Below are 24,105 nucleotides of genomic sequence, written 5' to 3' on the forward strand. Positions count from 1 at the left end.
GTGGTGAATCAGAACACATACATAAAGTCTACAGGGGGAAGTAGGCTAGGTAAAATAAAAAAAGAGGGAGAAAACAGATATAACTAGCTGGAGTCTAGAGATGATAACATCATGGGTAATGTTCAGTTTATTGTTAATATGGAACATTCAACCAACAAAAAATGACCGCATGACAAGGATTTGCTGATATAGTACATCAGACGAGAAACATGCAAGATCTCGGACGTAGATAACCGACAATGCCATCCAGCAAAATATGTAATAAAGAGATTTTAGTCATTCCAGGTGTTTACCATGCTACCTTCTACCTTAATTCAACCTCCCGATCTCCAGTACTGTATAGCTGATGACTTAGTGCAAATGGCGATCATTTTTGCTCAGTTCATTATGCAATTAATAGTTCTCTTTTATCATACTTTAAAGACCAATTGAGCGTTTGAAGTCACTGAATCTCTTAGAATTGTCTCATTCATCTGTTTGGGATGAGCCTAAAGCACCAAACAAGATCTTATAATGCATTACTGACCCTCAAGTGTATCTTCTCACTGAAAACACTCAAACTCTTAAGATACATTATTATGTTTTGTATAATTTCAGCCAGTAGTTTTGAAAGTACCCCAAAATACCCCAAAAATGTTGCACAATCGTGTACTATTGTATCCATTTTGTATGATATGATACCTCTTGCAACATGATTTTTAGTCCCCTGCAATGCATATGATATGTTACGAATTTCAATTTGTACAATATGTTATGCTTTTGTAAGTGCTTAAAGGGGCAGTGCAGTCAAAACGTGATTTCCCCCTTTTTTTAAATTATATTTCTACACTATGAGGTCAAAACAACACTGTTTAGGTGGGAGGGAGTTTTTGGCCCACAGTATGACATCACAATCTGATTATTTTGACCAATGACCAGTCAACATTTATTTGCATATGTTCCATCCTACTTTGAAGGGGTAAGCGGGGTAGGCTCTAGTCTAGAGTCTAGACGATCCTATCTGCCAATCAGGGATGTGTATGTAAATATATTTACATTTGTATCAACACACCCACACAATCAGACTGAGCATTTCAATGGCAAAAGGAGGCTCAGGAAAATAAATAATAGCAAATATGTTTGGAGTTATTTTCATGAAATAAACACACAGTGATTTATTAGACATATAGCGTTGATTTAAAACATAAAATGAATAAGACTGCATGTGGGCTTTAAGATCCTGTTAAATCTCTTTAACTGATGATGATAATATCTGGTGATAATACCTTCCTCCTATCCATGTTCTATTGTCGTCTGCTGTAACTGTGTCTGGGTGGGACCAGAAGCACTTTCCTCCATCAGGTGTAACTATGGATAAAAAACTGCTGTATCTTTCCCAAAATTCCAAGGTTTTCTAGAAATCCTAGTTGGAGGATTCCCAGATTTCCTGTTCATTCCCTCCTGATTCCAGGAATCTTCCAACCCGGATTTCTGGAAAAAACACATTTTGGGAAAGTAATTTTGCAACCCTAGGTGTAACTGTAATTTGAACACTCTGCCCTCTAGTGGGGGTCAGTAGCAGGCACGCACAGCCTTGATGATCAGAAACATGACACTGACGATGGTGAGGGCGGTGAAGAGGAAGAGGAGGCCACTGAACACAGAGTTGGTCATGGGCAGACGCACCAGCTTGGCCTCAGCAGGGATCATGTTAGATGTATGTAGCATGTAGCCCAGACTCCAGCCTATACTTGTGTTATGTACCTGGAGGGGACAGAGAGACAGCGTGAGGAGAGACAGACAGACACTCACTTAAAACAGACTATTGACCACAAGCCCCTACACCTGCGAATAGGGGTTCCCAGACTTTTTCACCTGGGTCATTTTACCCGGCGCCCCCCTGCCGACCCCTAGGGGGCACACCACACAGTAGAGGATTGACAAGACAGTTTTTCAGACAGACAGACTCACTTAAAACAGACATGTGTTTCCCAAACTAGGGGTCTCCTGATTTGAAAATGGGGTCGCGAGTGAAACTAAACCGGGGTCGCTTGATTTATTGTGTCAGTAACTTCTGGTAGCCGCTAGATGTGGTTGTAATAAACAAAGGGGTTTCTGTTTTCTGCCTACACATGTGGCTTTATCTTTTGAACTGTTTAAGTTGTTTTAACTTGTTAACTGTTTTAACAAAATACTATGACCCCATCACTGAAAGATGAGACTCTCAGGAACATGTATGTGTCTGTTACCCTCCACAATGTCCACAAGCCTCATTAGAACAGAGTGGACAAGACTAAATCATAGTGGGGGGGGGGGACATCAATTATGTGTTATTTTCTACACAGAAGATCATACAATATTATTGCCTGATGATCTTCTGAACCTCCCAATACCTTTCTGATGCAATTCAGCCACTTCAAACTATACTTTCTTCAGATTGAAGTTCTGTCAGACTGATTTGTAATAAACTGTCATAGCACCTATTTAAAAAGTTAATATTGGCCGTTGACTACATCACTTTTTTTGCATGATGGGGTGGCGAACATTTTATTGATATAAAAATGGGATCACAGACCAAAAATGTTTGGGGACCCCTGCCTTACACCATAGCTGAGTGATGGGCCACGGCTGAACAAATAGACATTAGCTTTTTAGGGTATTTAAACAACAACTTTTCAGTAAGCCATCATAAAATCACACTTCAAGCATTAATAAAATAAAATTGTAGCAATATAACTTGACACCTATCAACACATTCTTATTACCAGTATTAAAGATGAATGAAAAAATGTAACCGTTGTGGCACAGAAACGGTCTATATGTTCATGAGGCTCATAACTTGAAAATAGGAAGGTGTAACAATTTGTATTTTCAGCAGGAAGTAACAGAAATGCATCAGAAAGGTATTGGAACCTTCAGGAAAACATCAGGCAGAAGCGCCATTATGGGGGCCCTAATCGACATTTGGTTGGGAGGCCCACCCACCCACCTCGTGGGCAAAACATTTTAGTGCCACCCCTCTTGGTAGTTATTTTGTTTGTTTGTTGCAGTGTTAAAGTAAATTCTCTGCAATTCTACACATTTGCCATAGGTGTAGAGATAATGTGGCAGTTTTAAAACAATTTTCATGCAATTCTATTCATGTTTCCATAGGAAGTTGAGAAAATGTTGCAGTTTCAAAGGTAATATCCTGCAAACATTTTGCCATGAGGTGATTTTTGTTGCAGTTTTAAAGCGAATTTCCTGCCATTCTACACATTTTGCCATGTTCATATGTTTTCTGAGTGACTAACAAAATTAATGGGGCCCCCCTAGAGGTCAGGGCTCCAGGAAACATGCCCTGTGTGCCTGGTTGTTCATTTGGTGATGATTACTAGTAGAACTGTAGACTGCTAATACACTACCAAATTTCGAAATTGCACCTTGTGTATTCTACTTTTCTAACTCTGACTAAGCTTAAAAAATTATTCTGGCGGGTCAAACCAAACGTTGGCCCACGGGCCCCAGTTTAGTCTGCCCTGCCCTACAACCTAATCTTGGTTAACCCAAAACTAAATTCTTTGGTCAGCTTCTCGATTAAGTTCTGGGTCCCATATGAAGAGATGATAAAAAAGAACCGGAAACGGAACAAGGAATTTCTGGCTGCCCCATTTTTTTCGTTAGAAATTATGGCGATCCCAGCCCACCCCAAATCTAATAATACAACCTTAAAATTGGTACATTTTGATTTTCACATCAACAAATAACCTTCAATTCATGAAATGTTCAGCTCTCTTATAAAATGAAGAGAAGCAATAAACACATTTATTCCATAAAATTGTAGTTTTCAAATGATCTTTCATTAAAAAAAATTGTATATTGTCCAGTAAAATAGTATGTACTCTTAATTTTAAAAATGTTTTAAATTTGGCAATCCCACCTTTGAATACCACTGTGTCCTACACCCTAGGGGACAGACAAGACAGGGGAAGGGGGATACCTAGTCAGTTATCCAACTAAATGTATTCAACTGAAATGTGTCTTCCGCATTTAACCCAACCTCTCTGAATCAGAGAGGTGCAGGGACCTGCCTTAATCGGCATTCGCGTCTTCAGTGCCCGGGGAAGAGTGGGTTAACTGCCTTGCTCAGGGGCAGAACGACAGATTTTTAACTTGTCAGCTATGGGATTCAATCCAGCAACTTTCCGGTCACTGGCCCAATGCTCTAACCACTAGGCTACCTGAGGTCCTCATAAATTAACCCCAGATGGTTCAACACAACTGACCTGTTCTCCTTATTTATCTACAGATCCCAATAGTCATGGAATGCATTGCCTCGGTTTATGTAGTTGAGGAAGCTTAAACCTATCTTTTCAAAACCTCAAATGTTTCACTGCCACACCTATAAACCCCTATCTCCATCACCCCATCACCCCACCCCAGCCTAAGATTTATGGGACAAACAGACTTAAAAACAGATTATTGCGCAATTCCAAATGGTCACATAGCCCTTACATCCTAGGCACTACATTAGATCTGATAAGATTGGATGGATACAGTATAAAAATTAGGTCAATATTACCTTCTGATTGGCTAGGTGGAAATATCTCCTTACTACTTCCACCTATCCAATCCTCTCTGATCTACATGAGTGGCAGGAGAGTAGGGACTAGTGGTCGATTTGGAGTTCAGAAATCCTGACCCTTTTCCCAATTCTGGCATCCTCTATCATATCTTTTTTGCTACAAGCTCTCAGTCTCACATCAGAATTAGACGTTCATCCATGTTTCTCAAACGTCAAATTTCGAAGTTATAGATACTTATGCCCATCCGCCATCCCGTCAACAACGCCCTAGCAAAACCTAAACCTAATTGAAGATAACAGTGCTCACTGTTGCCCCTACTGGCCGGTTTCCACATCGTCTCCCAACATCACCAGACATGGATGGACTTGGAATACTGACTTGTATCAAGGGCGACCTGCCTTCTTTTTTAACATCAATAGTCTATTGGAAAAGGCTGAAAGACAACAATGAATAATGAACATTACAAGTTAGAAGAGTAATTGCCGTTTATAAATAATTGAGGCAAACTACACCCCCAGGGGGAAAATGACTCTAAAATCTGTCTTTTCTTCCACTGAAGAAATCATTCCTTTCAACCCCCTCTGATGATGGGACAAAGGGCATCAATTTCTCCTGACACCCAAAACACAAAGGACAGAGCTCGCTAGTTTGTAAGAATGAAAAACAGAGAATCGTCATCTTGGGGGACAAATCCCCCATTTTTCATCATGTCAAACAAGCTACTGTAACCAGTCTGTGTTGTGCTTTGATTTTGAAAGAAAAACTTCATGTTACACTTCATTGAGTCTAACAGGCAAAGACTTCAGCTGGAAGTTCCAGTCTGGACTTCCATCACAAGTTCCATTTCCTGGGGGCAATAGGAAACAATTCTAGCCGCATCCTTGTCAAGATCTTGACCTCTGTTAATGAAAGTATACCCACCATTTATATTGGTTTCTCTTTTTGCAGTACAGTATATGACCATAAAAACATGTGTTTCATTTGGAAGCATGTGTTTGGATCCTCCAAGGTACCTGGCTGTATTCTGCTACACTTACCTGTTTTTGGAAGTCAATGTGTTTCCAAGTGTCTTTATTGAACTTGTAGCCATTTACAAGTAATGTCTGGACGTAATGTGCTGAATAGCAGTAGGACTTTCTGTATTTTTCAGCTATCCAGCCCTTTTGTAGCGTGAGCTAAGAAAAAAGGAAAAAACAACAACATTCCATTTGTCTATCCATTACATTTTCCATGTGTTGAGGCAATTCTCTAATAATTTATTCTGATACATTTCTAATAGTACAATAACCATCTAATAATTGCAATAACCTTGATAATTGTTGGACAGCACCCGTCTTACAAAATATGTCTCTGTTGTCTGTATGAAGTTCCATGTAAAACAGCACCCAGGAAAGGTTCCCATAAATGAACCTCAGATGGTACAGTACAGTGGAATGCATGGCCACTCTTTCTCAGGTGGAGTAAGCCTATCCTCATCATTAAATAGAACATCTATTTACTCATATTTTACTTCTATGCTTACCCCTATTTTAGCTAATGTCAAGCTCTTCCCTTTCTCTGTCACAGCTATAAATGTGAAAATTGCTGCACAGATGTAGGATCTTAATATGATCACTCTTTTGTTGCTGAGAAACTTGTAGTGTATTCTAGTTTTGAAATTTCAGACTTGATTTGCCCTAACGAAAAAAAGTATAATCCCCTACAAAATATACCATTAATTATAATCCACATAATAATTCACATTTCCTGTTGCTGCAGGATTATTTTCCTGCTGTAGCACACTGGCTCAAATTAAGATCCTACGTCAGTAGCTGCCAGTGTAAAAGGACTCCCAGGGGTCCAGTCCATGGAGCAGAGTGACCTCTATCATCACCAACAACAAAAACCTCAACAACTACAACAACAACAACATGGACTCACGGTGGGCCAGTCCCAGGAGCAGAATTCCCAGGTAGAGGAGTTCCACTGGTCCAGTTGTGAAATGCCTTTCAGCCCAACAGCCTGAGCAGTGTAGAAGAACCCAGCATAGGCCTGAGGGATGGAACACACGTGAGGAGCTCAGACAGACACAATATTTTATGGATAACTGCAAAATATGCCCTATATATACAGTATGTCTGTCTGTCTGCGTGCGTGTGCGCGTGTACCAGAAAGTCCCCGGGTCCCACGGATGGTTGGTATACTCTGTCAAAGGAACAGTTCTTCGTGCAGGTCAGGTCAAATATGGATTGCACCACATCCCTACAGGCTCCGTTGTCTGATGACCCCTTCAGGGTGATCATCTGCTTGGGGTCATAGTTGGCAGGCGTTTCTATGCACTCAGTCCCAAAGATGGACTCAGCCGACACAGTCATGTTGTAACCAAGATTGAAGCAGGGGTTGGTCACATGTGTAGCGTTCTCAGAGTTCTGATCGGTGAGACAAAGAGAGCACAGTAAAAGTATTTACAGTGTGTCACTTGAACATTCATGAAGAAGGAATCCAAAGGATCAATTGCTGAGCTTGAACCTCTTGTCTACTGTAGTAATTACAGCGTTAGTCGGCTACACAGGTATAAGAACTACTACAAGTAAAGTGGGACAACTATTTACATTGTTGTCTCCTCAAAATGGCTGTCTTCTGTTGTGCATGCATTATCTACCATCCTAGCAAAACAGACACTTTTCGACCAAGCTTGCAAAGAAAACCATATAGAAATGGACAGATCAATACGGTTAATACCATAATGCACTTTGCCTCATCTCCGAGAGACAGTAAAGTGTCAAGGTAATGAGGTGTCCTCAGATTTCATAGGGTGTGGTAATTAGATATTAATGGGTGTTGTGGACTTAGCCAGAGGGATTGCATTATTTACACAAAAAACAACACTTAGCTAAGTATAAAAGCAGCAGCATCATCATCATGTTGACAATGCTGCCAGGAATGAATGTGCGGGATGACATCCTAACAGATTCTGGGTTCAAATAGTATTTATTTTCTTTCAACTACTTTACCGCTGGAATAGTCCCAGCCCAGGCTTGACCAATCAGGTCTTTGGAAGAAAACAAATACTATTTGAAGTAAACCCAAATTTCCTTTACACAGTACCTTCACTAAAGTAGCAAGGACTCTCTTCTCTGCCTCGTTCTTCCCATAACACAAGAAGCTGTGAGTGTAGATGTTGTATTCGTAGCCATAGAGGGAGACCCGCATGATGTCTGTTCCCCGGGCGTTGGGATCTGGGAGGGTGAACGCTATCTGGGTGGACGCCCCTCCTAGATCCATGGAGCCCACCATCTTCCCTCCGGCAGGCCGCACCCACATGTTCCATATGTTTCTCTACAAACCAGAGGATAGATTGATGTTTTCAAATCAATTATGATCTTTATGAAACACAGTGATAAGAACCATACTCTATTGTGATAAATTCATTCAGATATAAACCCTACACTGCTAGAATAAATATTGAAGGGTTCAATGGCTCGCTTCATGCATGGCCCTCAAAAAGGTTCAATATAGAGCCAGCAAAACAGTCTTATTTTAAGCATTGTAGAAGCTAAGGAACTTGTCTGTCGGCCCTGCATTGAAGACCAAAGTTGGTCAAAATATTTTTGGATCAATAAAAAAATATACCAGTTCCATTTAAGGACAAAAAATGACAGCTGCACCATACAGGTTGCAAAGTAGATGGGAAGAGATGTTTGATGTGCTGATTCCATAGCACATGGTTTATTAACTGGTATACAAAACAACGCCGGATTCAAAATTTTGAGTTTTTCAATTTAAATTATTATACAAAATCCTTGCAACCAATTTAATGGATTGGGGATACAACCATCCCAGTTCTGCAGATTTTGCTGCAAGGAGACAGATTCATTAGGTCACTTGTTTTGGTACTGCACATATGTAGCTTGTTTTTGGTCGCTGGTTCGGGAATGTCTGAAAAATCACCACATTTACCTAAAGCTAACTCTGCTAAAAGCACTGCTGGGTGACATGAAAAGCCATGGTCATTCGATCAATAATATAATAGAACTATTTTTTTTTAAATCATCTTTAATTTACAATCTATAAAAACTGAGAATAGTAAGGTTCAGAACTTTTGTGAAGCATCACAGCGCAGTTAAAGAAAAAATTGCAAATAGAAATCAAAACTGGATGTTTTTCAGAAATAAATGAGGGGTTGAGGGTAGCTGAAGGGTAAAAAATGTATCAAATATAAGGTAACTGATGTAAACTGTACCGTGAACCATAAAATGTATATGGTATGTATAAGCTGGAAGTAGGAGCCTAAGTATTGTTGTCCATGAGTTAACTTCAATTAGGGGAGGGGTGGTAGGGTTATGGTCAAATAATAAAGAAGGAAAATATATTTCAAAAATAAGAAGAAATATGTGGGGGATTGGAAATAATTGTCTGCATCATTTCCAATCCCCCCATATATATATATATGTATATATATATATATATATATAATTTTTTTAAATATATATATTTTCCTTCAAAACCATCCAGTTTTGATTTCCACTTTCCATATAATTATTACACTGATATAAACCACAATCTGTCTGCAATATTTAAGCTGATCTACCCCCTACATTTATACAGTATATACTGTATAAACATTGATTTTTTGTTCAAATTTCCATTTTTTTGGGGGGGGGGGATCCACATTAGCTGTTGCTGAAGCAGCAGTTACTCTTCCTGGGATCCACACAAAACATAAAACATGACATAATACAGAACATCAATAAACAAGAACAGCTCAAGGACAGAACGATACACATTTTAAATAAGAACAATAGAACCAAAAATAATTCCTACATACACTTACACACATTACTGAGAGTTACCCACACATCAGTACATATACATACAGTGGGGCAAAAAAGTATTTAGTCAGCCACCAATTGTGCAAGTACTCCCACTTAAAAATATGAGATAGGCCTGTAATTTTCATCATAGGTACACTTCAACTATGACAGACAAAATGAGAAAAAAAATCCACAAAATCACATTGTATGATTTTTAATTAATTAATTTGCAAATTATGGTGGAAAATAAGTATTAATCAACCCCACTGTATGCCTACGAGTTATTTAGGTAATTCTAAAGTTATTGTAAAGGTTTTGTAGTTAATGTAAAATTGTAATGTACCTCCAGGAAGTTCCCCATCAGATAGTTGACGGTGATCCAGCCGTACAGCCCCTCCTCGTCCCCTGACATGATGGAGGCGTTTTGGAAGTTAAACGGCAGAGATTGGAGGTAGTTCTGCAGGTTCTTTAAGATCTCATTGGATTTAGTTTCATTCTGTGAACTTGTAATCAAGAGAGAGATACATTTTGAGGTTGTATCTCCAGTAGAGAATGTAGAGGTCAATAATAGACCTACAGTAGGTTGATTAAATATGGTGTAAAACCTATAAGTATTCTGTGTGTGGGATCAGTATGTGTGCATGTGTGTGGCAATGCACACATCTACTTCTGTATCTACCATGGATCCATTCCCAGAAGTGCAACAACAGAGATAGGTCAGCCAGATAGACTGTAAAGGACTCCATACCTAGAAGATGAGGTACGCTCACACTGGAGGAAGACAAACCCACAACTCACTGTAGCAGTCTCATCCCAGCAGTTGCCCCAAGGTAGAGGATGGTTGAATTGTGTTGGTCTGCGGGGACGATTTTTGTGATGTTGTTCATACATTCTCTGATCGATGCCCAGGACTGTTGGTCCTGTGCATTGTCAGCTAACATATCCGAGATACCAGGGCCTAGGGAATCAAATCAGACTGAGCTCAGAGTCATACAATGCTTGTTCTCAAAGTCACAAGCAATTGATGCACTAGATAGCTAGCAAGTCTGCATCACTATACAACACTGGATTAAATGTATAGTGCTTTTAAACCAGGTGCTTAAGGGGCAACTCCACCACTTTTCAACCTCATTTTCATTATCTTCAGCACAAGACCAGTTTCAACATTTGTGAAAGCAGTACATGTTTTGTAGAAAAAAATATAAAGTTAAAAAGTTCTACCTGATGACATCATCAAAAGTTTTTAAAAAAATATTATTTTCAAACACTATGAGGTTCGCAGTGACGTGGGAGCAAGAAAAGACCCTCCATGGTCTAGAAACTTAGGTTGCTGGTTTTGAAAATCGCTGTTTTTTAAACTTTTCATCCTACCTTGTGATGTCACAGAGAAGCATTGTTTTAGGACCTTTCTTCTTACCTTTTTAACCACATATCAGAGAAACCCGCCTTTTTTCACATATTACGACACTTGTTGGTGCTGGAGATGATGAATATGAGTTTGGAAAGTGGCGGAATTGCCCTTCAACATAGTATATAAAAGGAGTATGACATACAGTACTGAAAGGCTGTATGATGATAAGTGCATTTCACATGCAAGTCCTTTTCCAAAATGTAATGTATTATGGCATCTTCATAAAAGGATAAGTACAAGGGCATCCCGAGTGGCGCAGCGGTCTATGGCTCTGCATCACAGTGCCAGAGGTGTCACTACAGACCTGGGTTTGATCCCAGGCTGTGTCACAACCTTCCCTGATCGGGAGTCCCATAAGGCAGAGGACAATTGGCCCAGCGTCGTCCAGGTTAGGGGAGAGTTTGGCTGGGGGTGCTTTAGTTGTCTCATCACGCTCTGGCAGGCCAGGCAGGCTGACCTTGGTCGTTAGTTGTACAGTGTTTCCTGCAGCTGGCTTCCGAGTTAAGCGGGCAGGTGTTAAGGAGCGCGGTTTGGCGGGTCATGTTTCAGAGGATGCAAAGGATGCACCTTTGCCTCCCGATCCCATTGGGGAGTAACAGCGATAAGACAAGATCGAAATTGGGGAGAAAAAGGGGGTAAAATACAAGAAAAAAAATATGAGGACAAGATTTTGACCTGTGTGAGAATGTGTCAGGTTCATCAGATTTCGATGCAGACTCACCAGTGACACTGCATCTCAATATGAGCATACAGACTCCGTTTTTAAATGTAAATTATTATACAGCATTCTTGCTGCATAATGTTAGACAGTATACAGTATATGAGGTATACAACCATCTCAGCTCTGCAGATTTAACTGCGAAGAGACAATCATTCGATAATTTATTCTGGTTTTGCCCCCATGTAGCTTGTTGGGGTCACAGGTTCAGGAGAGCCTGAAAAATAACAACATTCATCTCAAATTAACACTACAAATTGTACCATTGGACGATTTGGAAAGCAAAAGTCAATATATCAGCAATATAATAATACTCTCAGCAAATATATTCATCTTTAACTTACAATTTGTGGATACTATGCGATTGGAAAGGTTCAGAATTGATGTAAGACATCACAGCACAGTTGAAAAATATATGTCACATTGAAATCAAGAGAGGGTGGTGTACAGAGATAGGTGGGATGGGCTGAAAGTAGCTGAGGGGTGGGATTAAAAGCTGATGCTCTAGAATAGTTAGGACCGAAAACACTATCATGTTCACCGGATATGTCTCAGTACTATGTATCCACATTTAATATGTTTATCCCAAACATATATTTATGTTTTGTAATACTGTGCATATATGTAAAATGTCTATTTCACAAAATAGCTGTGAAAATAAAACATTTTTTAGTTCTCTGAAAATGGTTGGGCCAATAAAATAAAATAAATAAAAAAACATGCAGACTCACCAGCGACCATGCATCTGAGTGTCTGGCTCACCACTCCAGTGTTATTTTGCTTCTCGGCTGGCCATTGATACAGATACACAGTAGAGCGGGAGGAGCCTGAGTCGATTACTATGCCATACTGCACACAGAGGAGAGCAGGGAAATCACACTACATATTCAAGATGCTAGTTCATATACAGATGTTTTTATCTTCATTTGATCACTTTGTTGTTGCAGATGAGCCTTGCTATTAATTCACTGAAAACCCGCAGTTCTCTTTCTCTCTCGCTCGCTCAAACGCTAAAGAACCAGACAGAATAAATGTCTTACTACCTTAGGTCCTACTGCTGCAACATTCAAATGTACAGAAATGTATCTGAAATGCAGCCATACACAACCTTTGTTTTGTATAGCTCAATAACACAAGATAGATATTGATCTCTACTACGATATACAAGTGTATCCGAAATGCAACCATAGGCTACACCTAAATTATAGCCTACTCTAGCCTATCAAAACTCATTTCCAGTTAGAAATGATCAGATTTTCTTTTTTTGAATGATCAAATCCTCCTGCTGCAGGATTACTTCACTCATACAATGAAACAGGTCAAAGTCAATTGATAAAAAATACTCTATATTGCTGTCCAACAGTAGGAGGATTCTATTAGATGATGAAATGATGCAGTGGCACGCACATAATCGTTGTATAATGAAGGCAATAATGTATGTTATGGTAAACAACCACTATCCCATAAAGTACAGTCCATCAAATACCTCATCATTATCACACAATTATTGCACTCCGTTCCTGATTGACTAGAAGCACAATGATTGCACTCCATTATGGTGTGATTATTACTTCCATAAAGCTGAGAACAGGGACAGAACGTAAATACATGAAAAATGCAGCTACTCTGTAAACACAGGAAACACTCACTCAGGCATGAAGACACATCCATAGAAATGATTTGCTCTGCCCTCTGGAACAAGATTCTGGTTCAAGTTTGTCCTCACATCAGTCCAAAAGGACTGATTGTGTGTATTGTGTGTGTGTATGTACTGACATGTACTGATAGATGCAAACACATGCCCACACTACATGTTATTGTTTTTAAATGTATGTAAATTGTAAATGTTATGTGTCAGGCCCCAGTAAGACTAGCTGTTGCCATTGGTGTTGGATAATGGGGATCCTAATAAAAAATGTAAAAAGGCAGCAATAATACACATTTCATACCCAGACATGGATTCAAACAGGCCAAGTATTTGCTATCTTTGAGTGTTTGTTTGAGCCTGTCCTGGAGTGGTAGATGGGCAGGTTTTGCACTTTTGTGGATTACTTCCATTAGTACCATTCCATTGTGTAAAGCAAGATTAAATAAAGCACAGCTAAAAAAAATTTGGAAAGAAAACAAATACTATTTGAACCAACCTCAGAGTCTCAGTTCCTGCAGAGTTGAAGTTAGTTTTCCCTTTTCTTATATAGACCTGGTGTGCTGACTAAAGGTGATTGGTTCATTTCACAGAGTTATTAAACCTTAGTCATCTTTTGATTAATAGGAAATCATGTATTAAACCCTGTTACCCAAAGCTGTATCAAGTCAACTAGTCAAGTGTCCCTTCGTTCTTCCTTTTGAGTGTGTCCCACTCACAGCAAATGTTTCCCCAACACCAACCTGCCATGAATACAAACCACCCTGGTCTTTATAATGCCATCTATGCTAACTGCCCCCATTCACTGTAGTTTGGCCTGACTCCTAAACAGGCTGTAGAGACCCAGTCTAATCTGTCACCTTCTGTTTGTGATGATTGTCTTGATGTCTGGGTAAATACTAGGTAATTAATTAACATTTTTAGTCATTTAGCAAATGCTTTACAATGTCAATACAGCTATTTGAGAAGAGAAGGATCAGTAATGTGGTTGTTGTTTTTACCTTCAGACGTGACTCAAAGACACGCTTATGACCCTGGATCAGGGACATAGTAATGATGACAGCCAGACTAGCCAGGAGAAAGAAGAAAGCTAGATATGTCCAAAACTTGCCTGCCATTTCCTGTAGGGCAGAGGACAGCATGTTTTAGCCATTGACATTTGATATTTATCATGTTGTCTAGGCCTTACACAGACTGAACAAACCCCAATGCAATAAGCAGGGCTGCTGAACCCTGTTCCTGGAGCGCTATACCATCCTGTAGGTTTCAGCACCAACCCTATAATCTAGCACACCTGATTCTAATAATAAGTTGGTTGATAAGCTAAATAAACTGTCTGTTTTTTTATTTATTTTTTATTTTGAGAACGTTATGACACAGTAATTACATGCTTCCAACTGCTGATAAATACAGCAATTATATCACCAGTATCTCTTTCTTCTGTGTGTCAGTGTCATCACCTATTGTTTGTGTCCCAAATGGCACCCTATTCCCTACATAGTGCACTACTTTTTACAAGAGCCCTATAGGCACTGATCAAAATGTGTGCACTATACAGGGAGTAGGATGCCATTTGGGACATGAGCGCTGTGTCATCAGCTACAGGACTGTCAGTGGTCTAGTTTAGCCATAAAGTGACTGTTTCTGTTTATCTCTCTGAGCAAGCACACTGGTCACAGTTGTCATTTGTGAGATGACAGACTCTGTGGGAGCTATTTCCAGAGCTGAAGCCTTTCACAGACTCAGAGGTAATCCAATGTTTTTCACACCTTGTAAGGGATGTTTTCTAATGTTAAATTAACAACAAGGCTGTTGTTCTTTCTTACAAGGATACTGTAGGCCCCTCAAACTCAACTCTGGATCTCGAAATCAGTTCCACTGTATTTTGTCATTGTTCCCTTCTGATTTATACCAGGTGCTTGCAATTAATGATCAGGTAGAACAGAACACCAGCAGTCTCCAGAACTCGTAGTGTAAGAGTTGAGTACCCCTGCTGTAGACCTTTTCTAATTGCATAGTGATCTGATATGTAATGTAGTGCAGTAGTAATGTTGTCCCCCCAAAACACTCAACTCTTAAGTTTTTACCTGCAGAAAGACATGAAGTTTCATATAAGGTTACAGTCCTAACCTCTGACCTTTTAATTCAGACCATCTTGGTAACCACTGGTGTAACTGCATCCTTATGTCAAGGATGACTACAAACTAGCCAACAACAAATATATTATTTTACTTCCTCAAACACCATATGGATTATACACAAAATCGAGGTCACAAAGCATTAGGCCTACCTGCTTTGAAAGAGCTTACATAACATAATCACTGATTTGAATGAATTAAGATACAGAACATGTTGTTGTTTCATTCACTTCATCTTCATACATGGAAATAATACAAACCACAGAGTATTAACTGTCCTGCACATTCTTACATGGAGAAATGTGTATACTGAAGCAGAATGCATATCGAATTCAGCAGGTTAACTAACAATAATCTTTCATTGGGAACAGTGAGAATGCATTATACTTCTGCTTTCTATGTATCATGTTGCCTTTAGTGTCTGAGGGTGAGATGTTGACCTCCCCCAACCTATTGGCACTATGCCCCAAGCACCTTACTACTCTCCGTCTCTGCTGAGCAGTCTCCACCCCAAGGCAAGGCACAATACCAGCAATGTTTTTATTCACATGACTTGCTACGGTGAAAGAGTTCCATGAGAACATGCACACCAAGACAGTGTTTCTTGCTGTGGTGCTTGGAATAAGACAAAACCTGTCCTTTTGCACCTCTTTACCTAGTTAAACATGCATGTTCATTTTGTTAATCTCTTAAAGTTCAACATTTGCTTAATTAACACAGTATGGTTTGAAGGTGTATTCCTTCAAAGGACAATACAAAATTGGAATAAAGCGTATTGTTATTATTAATTAATCGTTATGACATTACCTTCATGAATTACTCAAATGAACTGCAATACACAAAAAAAACAGTTAGGAAAAATGATAGGCTTAAATATGAAAGGTCAGAATGAGTAGTCTCACACAGTATCTTACCCTGCAGATAACAATACATCCCCCCCTGGTCTTTTTCTGAATGAATGAGTAGATCTGTTAGCTTACCTCAGAGTGAGTGTTGACCTTCCTTCGTCAGTTGGAAGCAGCAGAGCATAAGTAAGTGTTCTGAAGAATACAGCTCCTCATTCCTCATTGATCAGCCTTAATAGGCCAGGAGACTTGTACTCCAAGAGGGAGGGGCCTCAAGCACAGGCCAGCAACACCCAACAGAGGCCCCTCCCATCTGAGAAGACAAATATCAAGAAAGCGGTGGATGTTTGTTTAATTTATATTAGGAGAAATAGACAATAGAGATAATCTATCACACAACAGCCTTTATTTAACTAGGTAAGTCACTGAGAACACATTCTCTTTTGCAATAACGACCAGAGTTAAATATTTACAGTAGATCACTCTCATACACTGACTGAAATTGGGTGTTTGGTAAGTGTTTCATTTATTGATTGATTGTTTAAACACAAGGCAGAGTTCTACAGGAACACAGTGAACAGAACAATGCATGGAACATTAGTTAGAATTTGACCCAATATCCGGTGCACTGTAGCAAGTTTAGTTTTACCCTCAGACACAGGTGAGGTAAGTGAATCAACCCAACCTATTTGACATACAGTATAGTATACTCTTAGAATTTGTGGTGACTCGAGGAACCCTAGAGATCTTCAAGGAACCCCTGGAGTTCCTCAAGGAACCATTGCTAGTCAATTGTTCATATTTGCACCTTTGGTTAGTTGAGGGGTTCCTGCACTGTAGGCGTGGCTTATTAGGGGTGTGGCTTACAGATATTTTTTTGTCTACCCGTTAAGAGTAAATTACATTCCTGTTTATCTGTTCATTTATTCTGTTATATTGTTATTATATGTTAAGGTTGAACACTGACAGGTTTGAAGCTTCATTGAGCCCTGCAGAGGTGTATGAGTTCCTCAAGAGTTTATGCAAATCCAAAATTGGAATGGTTACCATTCTATGACTATATGTAATCAGCAACCTTAAAATATGAATATTATATTGGAAGAATATGCACAATTATTCAAGGTATATAAAAATTTGCAGTGAAACAACTTAATATGACATTTACTCTAACGGGTAGCCAAAAATAACAATCTGAAAGCCATGTCTCCAATAATCCATGCCTCCAATAATCCATGCCTCCAATAATCCATGCCTCCAATAATCCATGCCTCCAATAAACCATGCCGCCAATAATCCATGCCTCCAATAATCCATGCCTCCAATAATCCATGCCTCCAATAATCCATGCCTCCAATAATCCATGCCTCCAATCTTCTGATAGGCTGCCACCTCTACAATATATTATTGACAAGGTTCAAAATTGAACCTCTCCCATCACCAAAATATTGTGGTTTGTACCTTTACACAGAGGTTCCTTGAAGACCCTTCTCAGATTGGTTCCTCGTGGAACCTTTTTGACCTGGAAAGTTTCCACTGGTGTGGCAAAGCAAACAGATATGCTACTGTGTATGAGCTGCTAGCTAGCTGACTTTACTGTGTAGCTAAGTGAATGAAATATCATCAGCTAGCTAACTTCCAATTAGCTAGCTAACTTGAAGTTCTTAAAATTGTAAGGTAAAATCACAAGATCCAAATGCATGTAGATGCCATGGAAGTGGGTGAAAGGACTGCAGCTCTAGCTGTCAGCAAAGGGAGAGAGTTGGCTACTGGATACGGCAGGTAATTTACTGGGAGGACACTGTGAAAGGATTCTCCAGTTCCAATCCTTAGTAAGGGAAATTATTAGGACAGAGAGATAATAGCAATATAATATACAGTGCCCGTCTAATTTTTGCATAATGAAGTCTGTTTCTTTGTGATGTTTTCTGTCCTCAGATGCGGAGAGCTATGAAAGCCTGTCTTCAGATGAGGTCCTAATGAATGTCCCAAGAGACTAAGGGTATCCTCGTATACTGGGTTATATGTACACCTACACTCTTAGAGAAAAGGGTTCCTAAAGGGTTCTTCGGCTGTCCCCAAAGTAGAACCCTTTTTGGTTCCAGGTGGAACCCTCTGTGGAAATGGTTCTGGAACCAAAAAGGGTTCTTCAAAGGGTTCTCCTATGGGGACAGTGGAAGAACCCTTTTAGGTTCTAGGTAGCAACTTTTATTCTAAGAGTGTATGTTACCAAAAGCAGTATACAGTTAAAAGTGACACACAATGTATAACCCTATTATAACTGGTGCAGGCCAACCCTACTCCAGGATGTCTGCTGGGTGTGCAGGCTTTTGTTCCAGCCCAGCACTAAAACACATGATTCAACTTATGGAACCTAATGGGTTGATAATCAAGTGTTCTATTGCTGAGCTGGAATAGAAGTCTGCTCACCCAGTAGATCAGGGATCAGTGGAGCAAGGTTGGCCAACGCTGGTATATACTTTTTTTTGTTCACCTGAAATGTTGGTACAGCCCCCCGCTAACACACCGCATAAAAAAAATGATCTGCTTAATGTGGACCGTGAAAAACATACTCGGGTGTGTTTCAGGGTTGGATCAAAAGCCTGCACACCCAGTAGCGCTCCTGATGGAGAGTTGACCACGTGTTTTATACATTAGCCTAACTAACAGTGCAGTTATATTACTTTGTGATGGGGGTTAAGTGCCTTGCTCAAGGGCACAATGGCAGGATATGATACATGAATTCAGAGAGCGGCCTCACATTGTTAAAGGGAAACTTAATCATTCTTAAACTTCATATTCATGATATCCACCACCACCAGAACATCAACATGTCAAAATGGTGCATTTCTATGTTTTGTAGTTAAAGGATAAAGGAAGATGTCTTTCCAATAACAGCATCGGTGTGTATTGTGTGATTTGGACCAATTGTGAGTAGGCATTGCCTACTAATTGCCTACTAATTGGTTCATGATGTCATTGCACGCAAGCACACACAAACAGTTGAACATGCACCACAACAGGGTATTTTGAAGCACTCTGTGGAAAACCGAGAAGCTTTACTGCGTTATGATGTGGGGCTTATCTTCTGTGAAATGCACAGACCACATGACATGGAGGCTGCATATGCTGCTGTAGTCTGCTGTCCAGATCAATGGACAAATAAACCTCAAACAGCACTCAGAAGGGCAGGCTGGACAGGCTTCCTTTGATAGCCTACAGTAACAGCATGCAGTGTCGAAAGTACCACACAAAGACAGCTAACTAGACTACTGCTGCCTGCATTGAAATCCACTAGACTCGTGTGTGGTCCAAGGCTGAATACAATACAAAGCAAGGGCCGATGATCAAACTGAATTTGATTTATGATTCATCACGCAGAGAGATTTACTGGGGTATTTTTAGCTACTGGGAGTGTGATCTGACACCCGTTTGTCTGAGGAAAGCGGAAAGGCAGCCCCTTACAATTAGATTTAGGAGGAAGATGCAGGAAAGCTAGCAATACTCCACTATCTCCGATACTGACTGAAGCTCTCTGTCTTCATAGCTCTGCACACAAACAATAGCTCCTGAGAACATCAGTCTTTTAGATTGTGAACTTTAATTCAGTTAGCAGCGCAAATTGATGGTGTGTGTGTGTGTGTGTGTGTGCTCATCTTACACTGTGACAGTAAAGATATTTTTTGCAGTTGTTTTATGATAGTTATTCAAAATGTTTACCCAAACTTAAGTGTTGTCTTACAATTTTAATACAAGCTCTACCTATGGAAATGCCTGCAGTAAACAATGCATGCAATGCAAGCATAAAAACGTTGCACACTGAAATGCAATGTATATTACAACAACATCTATTGAGAGCATCTGTGATTGACTTTTTGGAACATAACTGTTTTGATCGCATTGCAACTATAAAATGTCCCATGCATTGTTTTCATAACAGGGCTTTCCATCGACCTTTTTATTCAAATTCTTCCATTTCAGTTCATCAGCATCAACCTCGCTACATGAACAACTGCATTACGACATCTGAATAGACACAAAAATTGATAACATTGAACCCAATGATCTCAGTGCATTAAACTCCCCACTCGGAGATGACACTATAGCGTGAATAGTATGTGGTCTTGCTTGTGGCCTGATCCGAAAGCTCTTGGAACCTCGGTTGGGTGACTGGCAGGAGCCACAAAAGAAAATGATGAGCAAGTCCAACAGAAGGACAAGCTAATCAAAGAGGATAATTTGAGAAGAGACAGATCATACAGTATTTGTCTCTCCTAATACAAAGACAGTCTTATTAGAGGAGCATTGGATAGCCAGCAGTTCAATGTATCACAAGAAAAGGGAACTGTATATTCCATGAAGTACCAAACTACTCAGAAATGTGGAATTACTCAGAAAATAGTTTGTTTAGAGTAGGCCCACATTCCATCCATGATATCCTCCAGACATGGGTTCAAATAATATTTTAAAGATTTCACATACTTTGATAGTTTGGTTGAGGCTACCTGGAGCGCCAGATAGGAGATGTTTGCCAATTCAGGACTATTCCATTGATTTGAATGACTCCATTATGCCAGGCAAGATCAGTCGAACACAGTTTAAGTATTTTAAAGGTTTCAAGTACTATTTGAACCTAGGTCTGATATCCACAGGACATCTACCCCCATTTGAACAGTTTTCTTCTGTTAAATACAATCAGTCATCTGAAAGTATGCTGCTAATGTCCCGCATGTGTAGATGATGCATTTGAAAACCTGAGGTGAAGCCTGTTTGATGCTAACAGATTTAATATTTTAGTACATGTTATGATAATTATTTATACCAGTTCATTATTCTTGTTATAACAGCATCATAATGCATTATATATTTCAGCCTTACTTCTAATATATTACTGAAGCAGCTTCTCCTTAAAGGATGTTACATAGTACAGTAGGTAATAGGCTTTGTATGTAAAGTTGTGAAATACTAACCTTCTTTAGCATTAAATTCTTTAGCATTAAATTACTGGGGCACTTTGTGCTAATCTCATTTCAATGTGGTACTATGGCAATCAAAGCACAGTTCAACACAAGCATTACACGCAAGCACTGAAACAGGATACGCTGATTCTCGGATATAGCTATGACTGTAAATTAGATTAGCTTCTTATGACTTGCAGTGATTTCCCATTCGGGTCTATGACAGTGTCGAAACACATTATCTATCTAGTCTTCTCCCAATTAACAATGTCTAATAGGGAAATGGCCACGATGGATTACAGGGACAATTGGGATTGGGAATAGTTTTTAATACCACCTTTGTGGTTGCTGGAAGGCTATGGGTGTCACGCTGATGTAAAGGATTTTGGAGACAGGCGCAGGAATACACAATAGGGGTTTTTAATACACCCAAAACAAACATGTGTACAAAAACACTGGGCTGTACCCAAACAAAAGATCTTGGGTAAACCTTGTTGACCGACACGGGACGATACCTGTAGTACACAATATTTAAAGTATGCAGCATAACAGCTGCAGCAACGCATAGGGAACAGAGGGCACATAAACTCAGCTTAAAAAGAAACGTCACTTTTTCAGGACCCTGTCTTTCAAAGATAATTTGTAAAAATCCAAATAACTTCACAGATCTTCATTGTAAAGGGTTTAAACACTGTTTCCCATGCTTGTTCAATGAACTATAAACTATTAAATGAACATGTACCTGTGGAACGGTTGTTAAGACATTAACAGCTTACAGACGGTAGGCAATTCAGGTCACAGTTATGAAAACTTAGGACACTAAAGAGGCCTTTCTACTGACTCTGAAAAACACCAATAGAAAGATGCCCAGGGTCTCTGCTCATCTGCCTGAACATGCCTTAGGCATTTGGCCAGGGCAATAAATTGCAATGTCTGTACTGTGAGATGCCTAAGACAGCGCTACAGGGCGGACAGCTTATCGTCCTCGCAGTGGCAGACCACGTGTAACAACACCTGCACAGGATCGGTACATCCGAACATCACACTCGCGGGACAGGTACAGGATGGCAACAACAACTGCGCGAGTTACACCAAGAACGCACAATCCCTCCATCAGTGCTCAGACTGTCCACTATAGGCTGAGAGAGGCTGGACTGAGGGCTTGAAGGCCTGTTGTAAGGCAGGTCCTCACCAGACATCACCGGCAACAACGTCGCTTATGGGCACAAACCCACCGTCGCTGGGCCAGACAGGATTGGCAAAAAGTGCTCTTCACTGACGAGTCACGGTTTTGTCTCACCAGGGGTGATGGTCGGATTCACGTTTATCGTCAAAGGAATGAACTTTGTACTCTGGAGCGCGATCGATTTGGAGGTGGAGGGTCCGTCATGGTCTGGGGCGGTGTGTCACAGCATCATCGGACTGAGCATGTTGTCATTGCAGGCGATCTCAACGCTGTCCGTTACAGGGAAGACATCCTCCTCCCTCATGTGGTACCCTTCCTGCAGGCTCATCATGACATGACCCTCCAGCATGACAATGCCACCAGCCATACAGCTCGTTCTGTGCATGATTTCCTGCAAGACAGGAATGTCAGGGTTCTACCATGGCCAGTGAAGATCCCAGATCTCAATCCCATTGAGCACGTCTGGGACCTGTTGGATCGGAGGCTGAGGGCTAGGGCAATTCCCCCCGGGATGTCCGGAAACTTGCAGGTGCCTTGGTTGAAGAGTGGGGTAACATCTCACAGCAAGAACTGGCAAGTCTGGTGCAGTCCTTGAGGAGGAGATGCACTGCAGTACTTAATGCCGCTGGTGGCCACACCAGATACTGACTGTTACTTTTGATTTTGACCCCCTTTGTTCAGGGACACATTTTTTAAATATATTTTTTTATAACTTTATTTAACTAAGCAACTCAGTTAAGAGCACATTCTTATTTTCAATGACGGCCTAGCAATGGTGGGTTAACTTCCTTGTTCAGGGGCAGAACGACAGATTTATACCTTGTCAGCTCAGGGGATCCATCCTTGTAAACTTACAGCTAAATAGTCCAACACTCAAACCACCTGCCTCTCGTTGCACTCCACGAGGAGCCTGCCTATTACGCGAATGCAGTAGAAGCCAAAGTAAGTTGCTAGCTAGCATTAAACTTATCTTATAAAAAACAATCAATCAATCATAATCACTAGTTATAATTACACATGGTTGATGATATTACTAGTTTATCTAGCGTGTCCTGCGTTGCATATAATCGATGCAACGCTGGGGGATGATTTAACAAAAGCGCATTTGCGAAAAAAGCACAATCGTTTGATGAATGTACCTAACCATAAACACCAATGGTTTTCTTAAAATCAATACACAGAAGTAAATATTTTTAAAACGGCATATTTAGCTAAAAGAAATCCAGGTTAGCAGGCAATATTAACCAGGTGAAATTGTGTCACTTCTCTTATGTTCATTGCATGCAAAGTCAGGGTATATGCAGCAGTTTGGGCAGCCTGGCTCATTGCGAACTAATTTGCCAGAATTGTACGTAATTATGACATAACATTGAAAGTTGTGCAATGTAACAATAATATTTAGACTTAGGGATGCCACCCTTTAGATAAAATACCAAACGGTTCCGTATTTCACTGAAATAATAAACATTTTGTTTTCGAAATGATAGTTTCCGCATTCGATCATATTAATGACAAAAGGCTCGTATTTCTGTGTGTTATGTTATAATTAAGTCTATGATTTGATAGAGCAGTCTGACTGAGCGATGGTAGGCAGCAGCAGGCTCGTAAGCATTCATTCAAAACGCACTTTAGTTCTGCACTTTAGTTCTACAGGCACTGTGCAGGTGCGGGTTCCGTATGCAGGGCATGCTGTATATGTTGGCGTCCACATCCCATACCACTGGCGCGATGATGAGGCAGGGAGGGATGATGTTGGTCTCCTCTCCCTGCCTCTCCTGTGCGTCATAGAGCCTGGCCTATAGGAAATTGTGAAGTGGACCCTGGCGAAGAATAGAGCCCACCTGGCCTGTCTCAGATTTAGCCTCTTTGC

The 24,105-nt window shown here is 40.2% G+C and overlaps 1 protein-coding gene across 2 annotated transcripts; it reads right to left on the minus strand.

Annotated features, from left to right (window-relative positions):
* Positions 1-93: 93 nt before the first annotated feature.
* On the minus strand, positions 94-16,337 carry LOC135520353 (ectonucleoside triphosphate diphosphohydrolase 3-like). Of its 2 annotated transcripts, XM_064945830.1 has the most exons (11): positions 16,230-16,324; positions 16,057-16,078; positions 14,113-14,232; positions 12,198-12,315; positions 10,136-10,295; positions 9,681-9,840; positions 7,632-7,862; positions 6,692-6,952; positions 6,465-6,575; positions 5,582-5,719; positions 94-1,743 (listed from the first exon to the last, which is right to left on the minus strand). In XM_064945830.1, exons 2-11 carry the CDS (start codon positions 16,060-16,062, stop codon positions 1,552-1,554), a joined length of 1,497 nt encoding a protein of 498 aa, XP_064801902.1. In that variant the 5' UTR covers positions 16,063-16,078; positions 16,230-16,324; the 3' UTR covers positions 94-1,551. The 2 variants fall into 2 exon arrangements, with proteins under 2 accessions (XP_064801902.1, XP_064801903.1); XM_064945831.1 differs by lacking the exon at positions 16,057-16,078 and having other exon boundaries at positions 16,230-16,337.
* Positions 16,338-24,105: the final 7,768 nt, after the last annotated feature.

This window comes from Oncorhynchus masou, chromosome 29 (assembly GCF_036934945.1).
Source record: "Oncorhynchus masou masou isolate Uvic2021 chromosome 29, UVic_Omas_1.1, whole genome shotgun sequence".
Taxonomy (NCBI): Eukaryota; Metazoa; Chordata; class Actinopteri; order Salmoniformes; family Salmonidae; genus Oncorhynchus; species Oncorhynchus masou.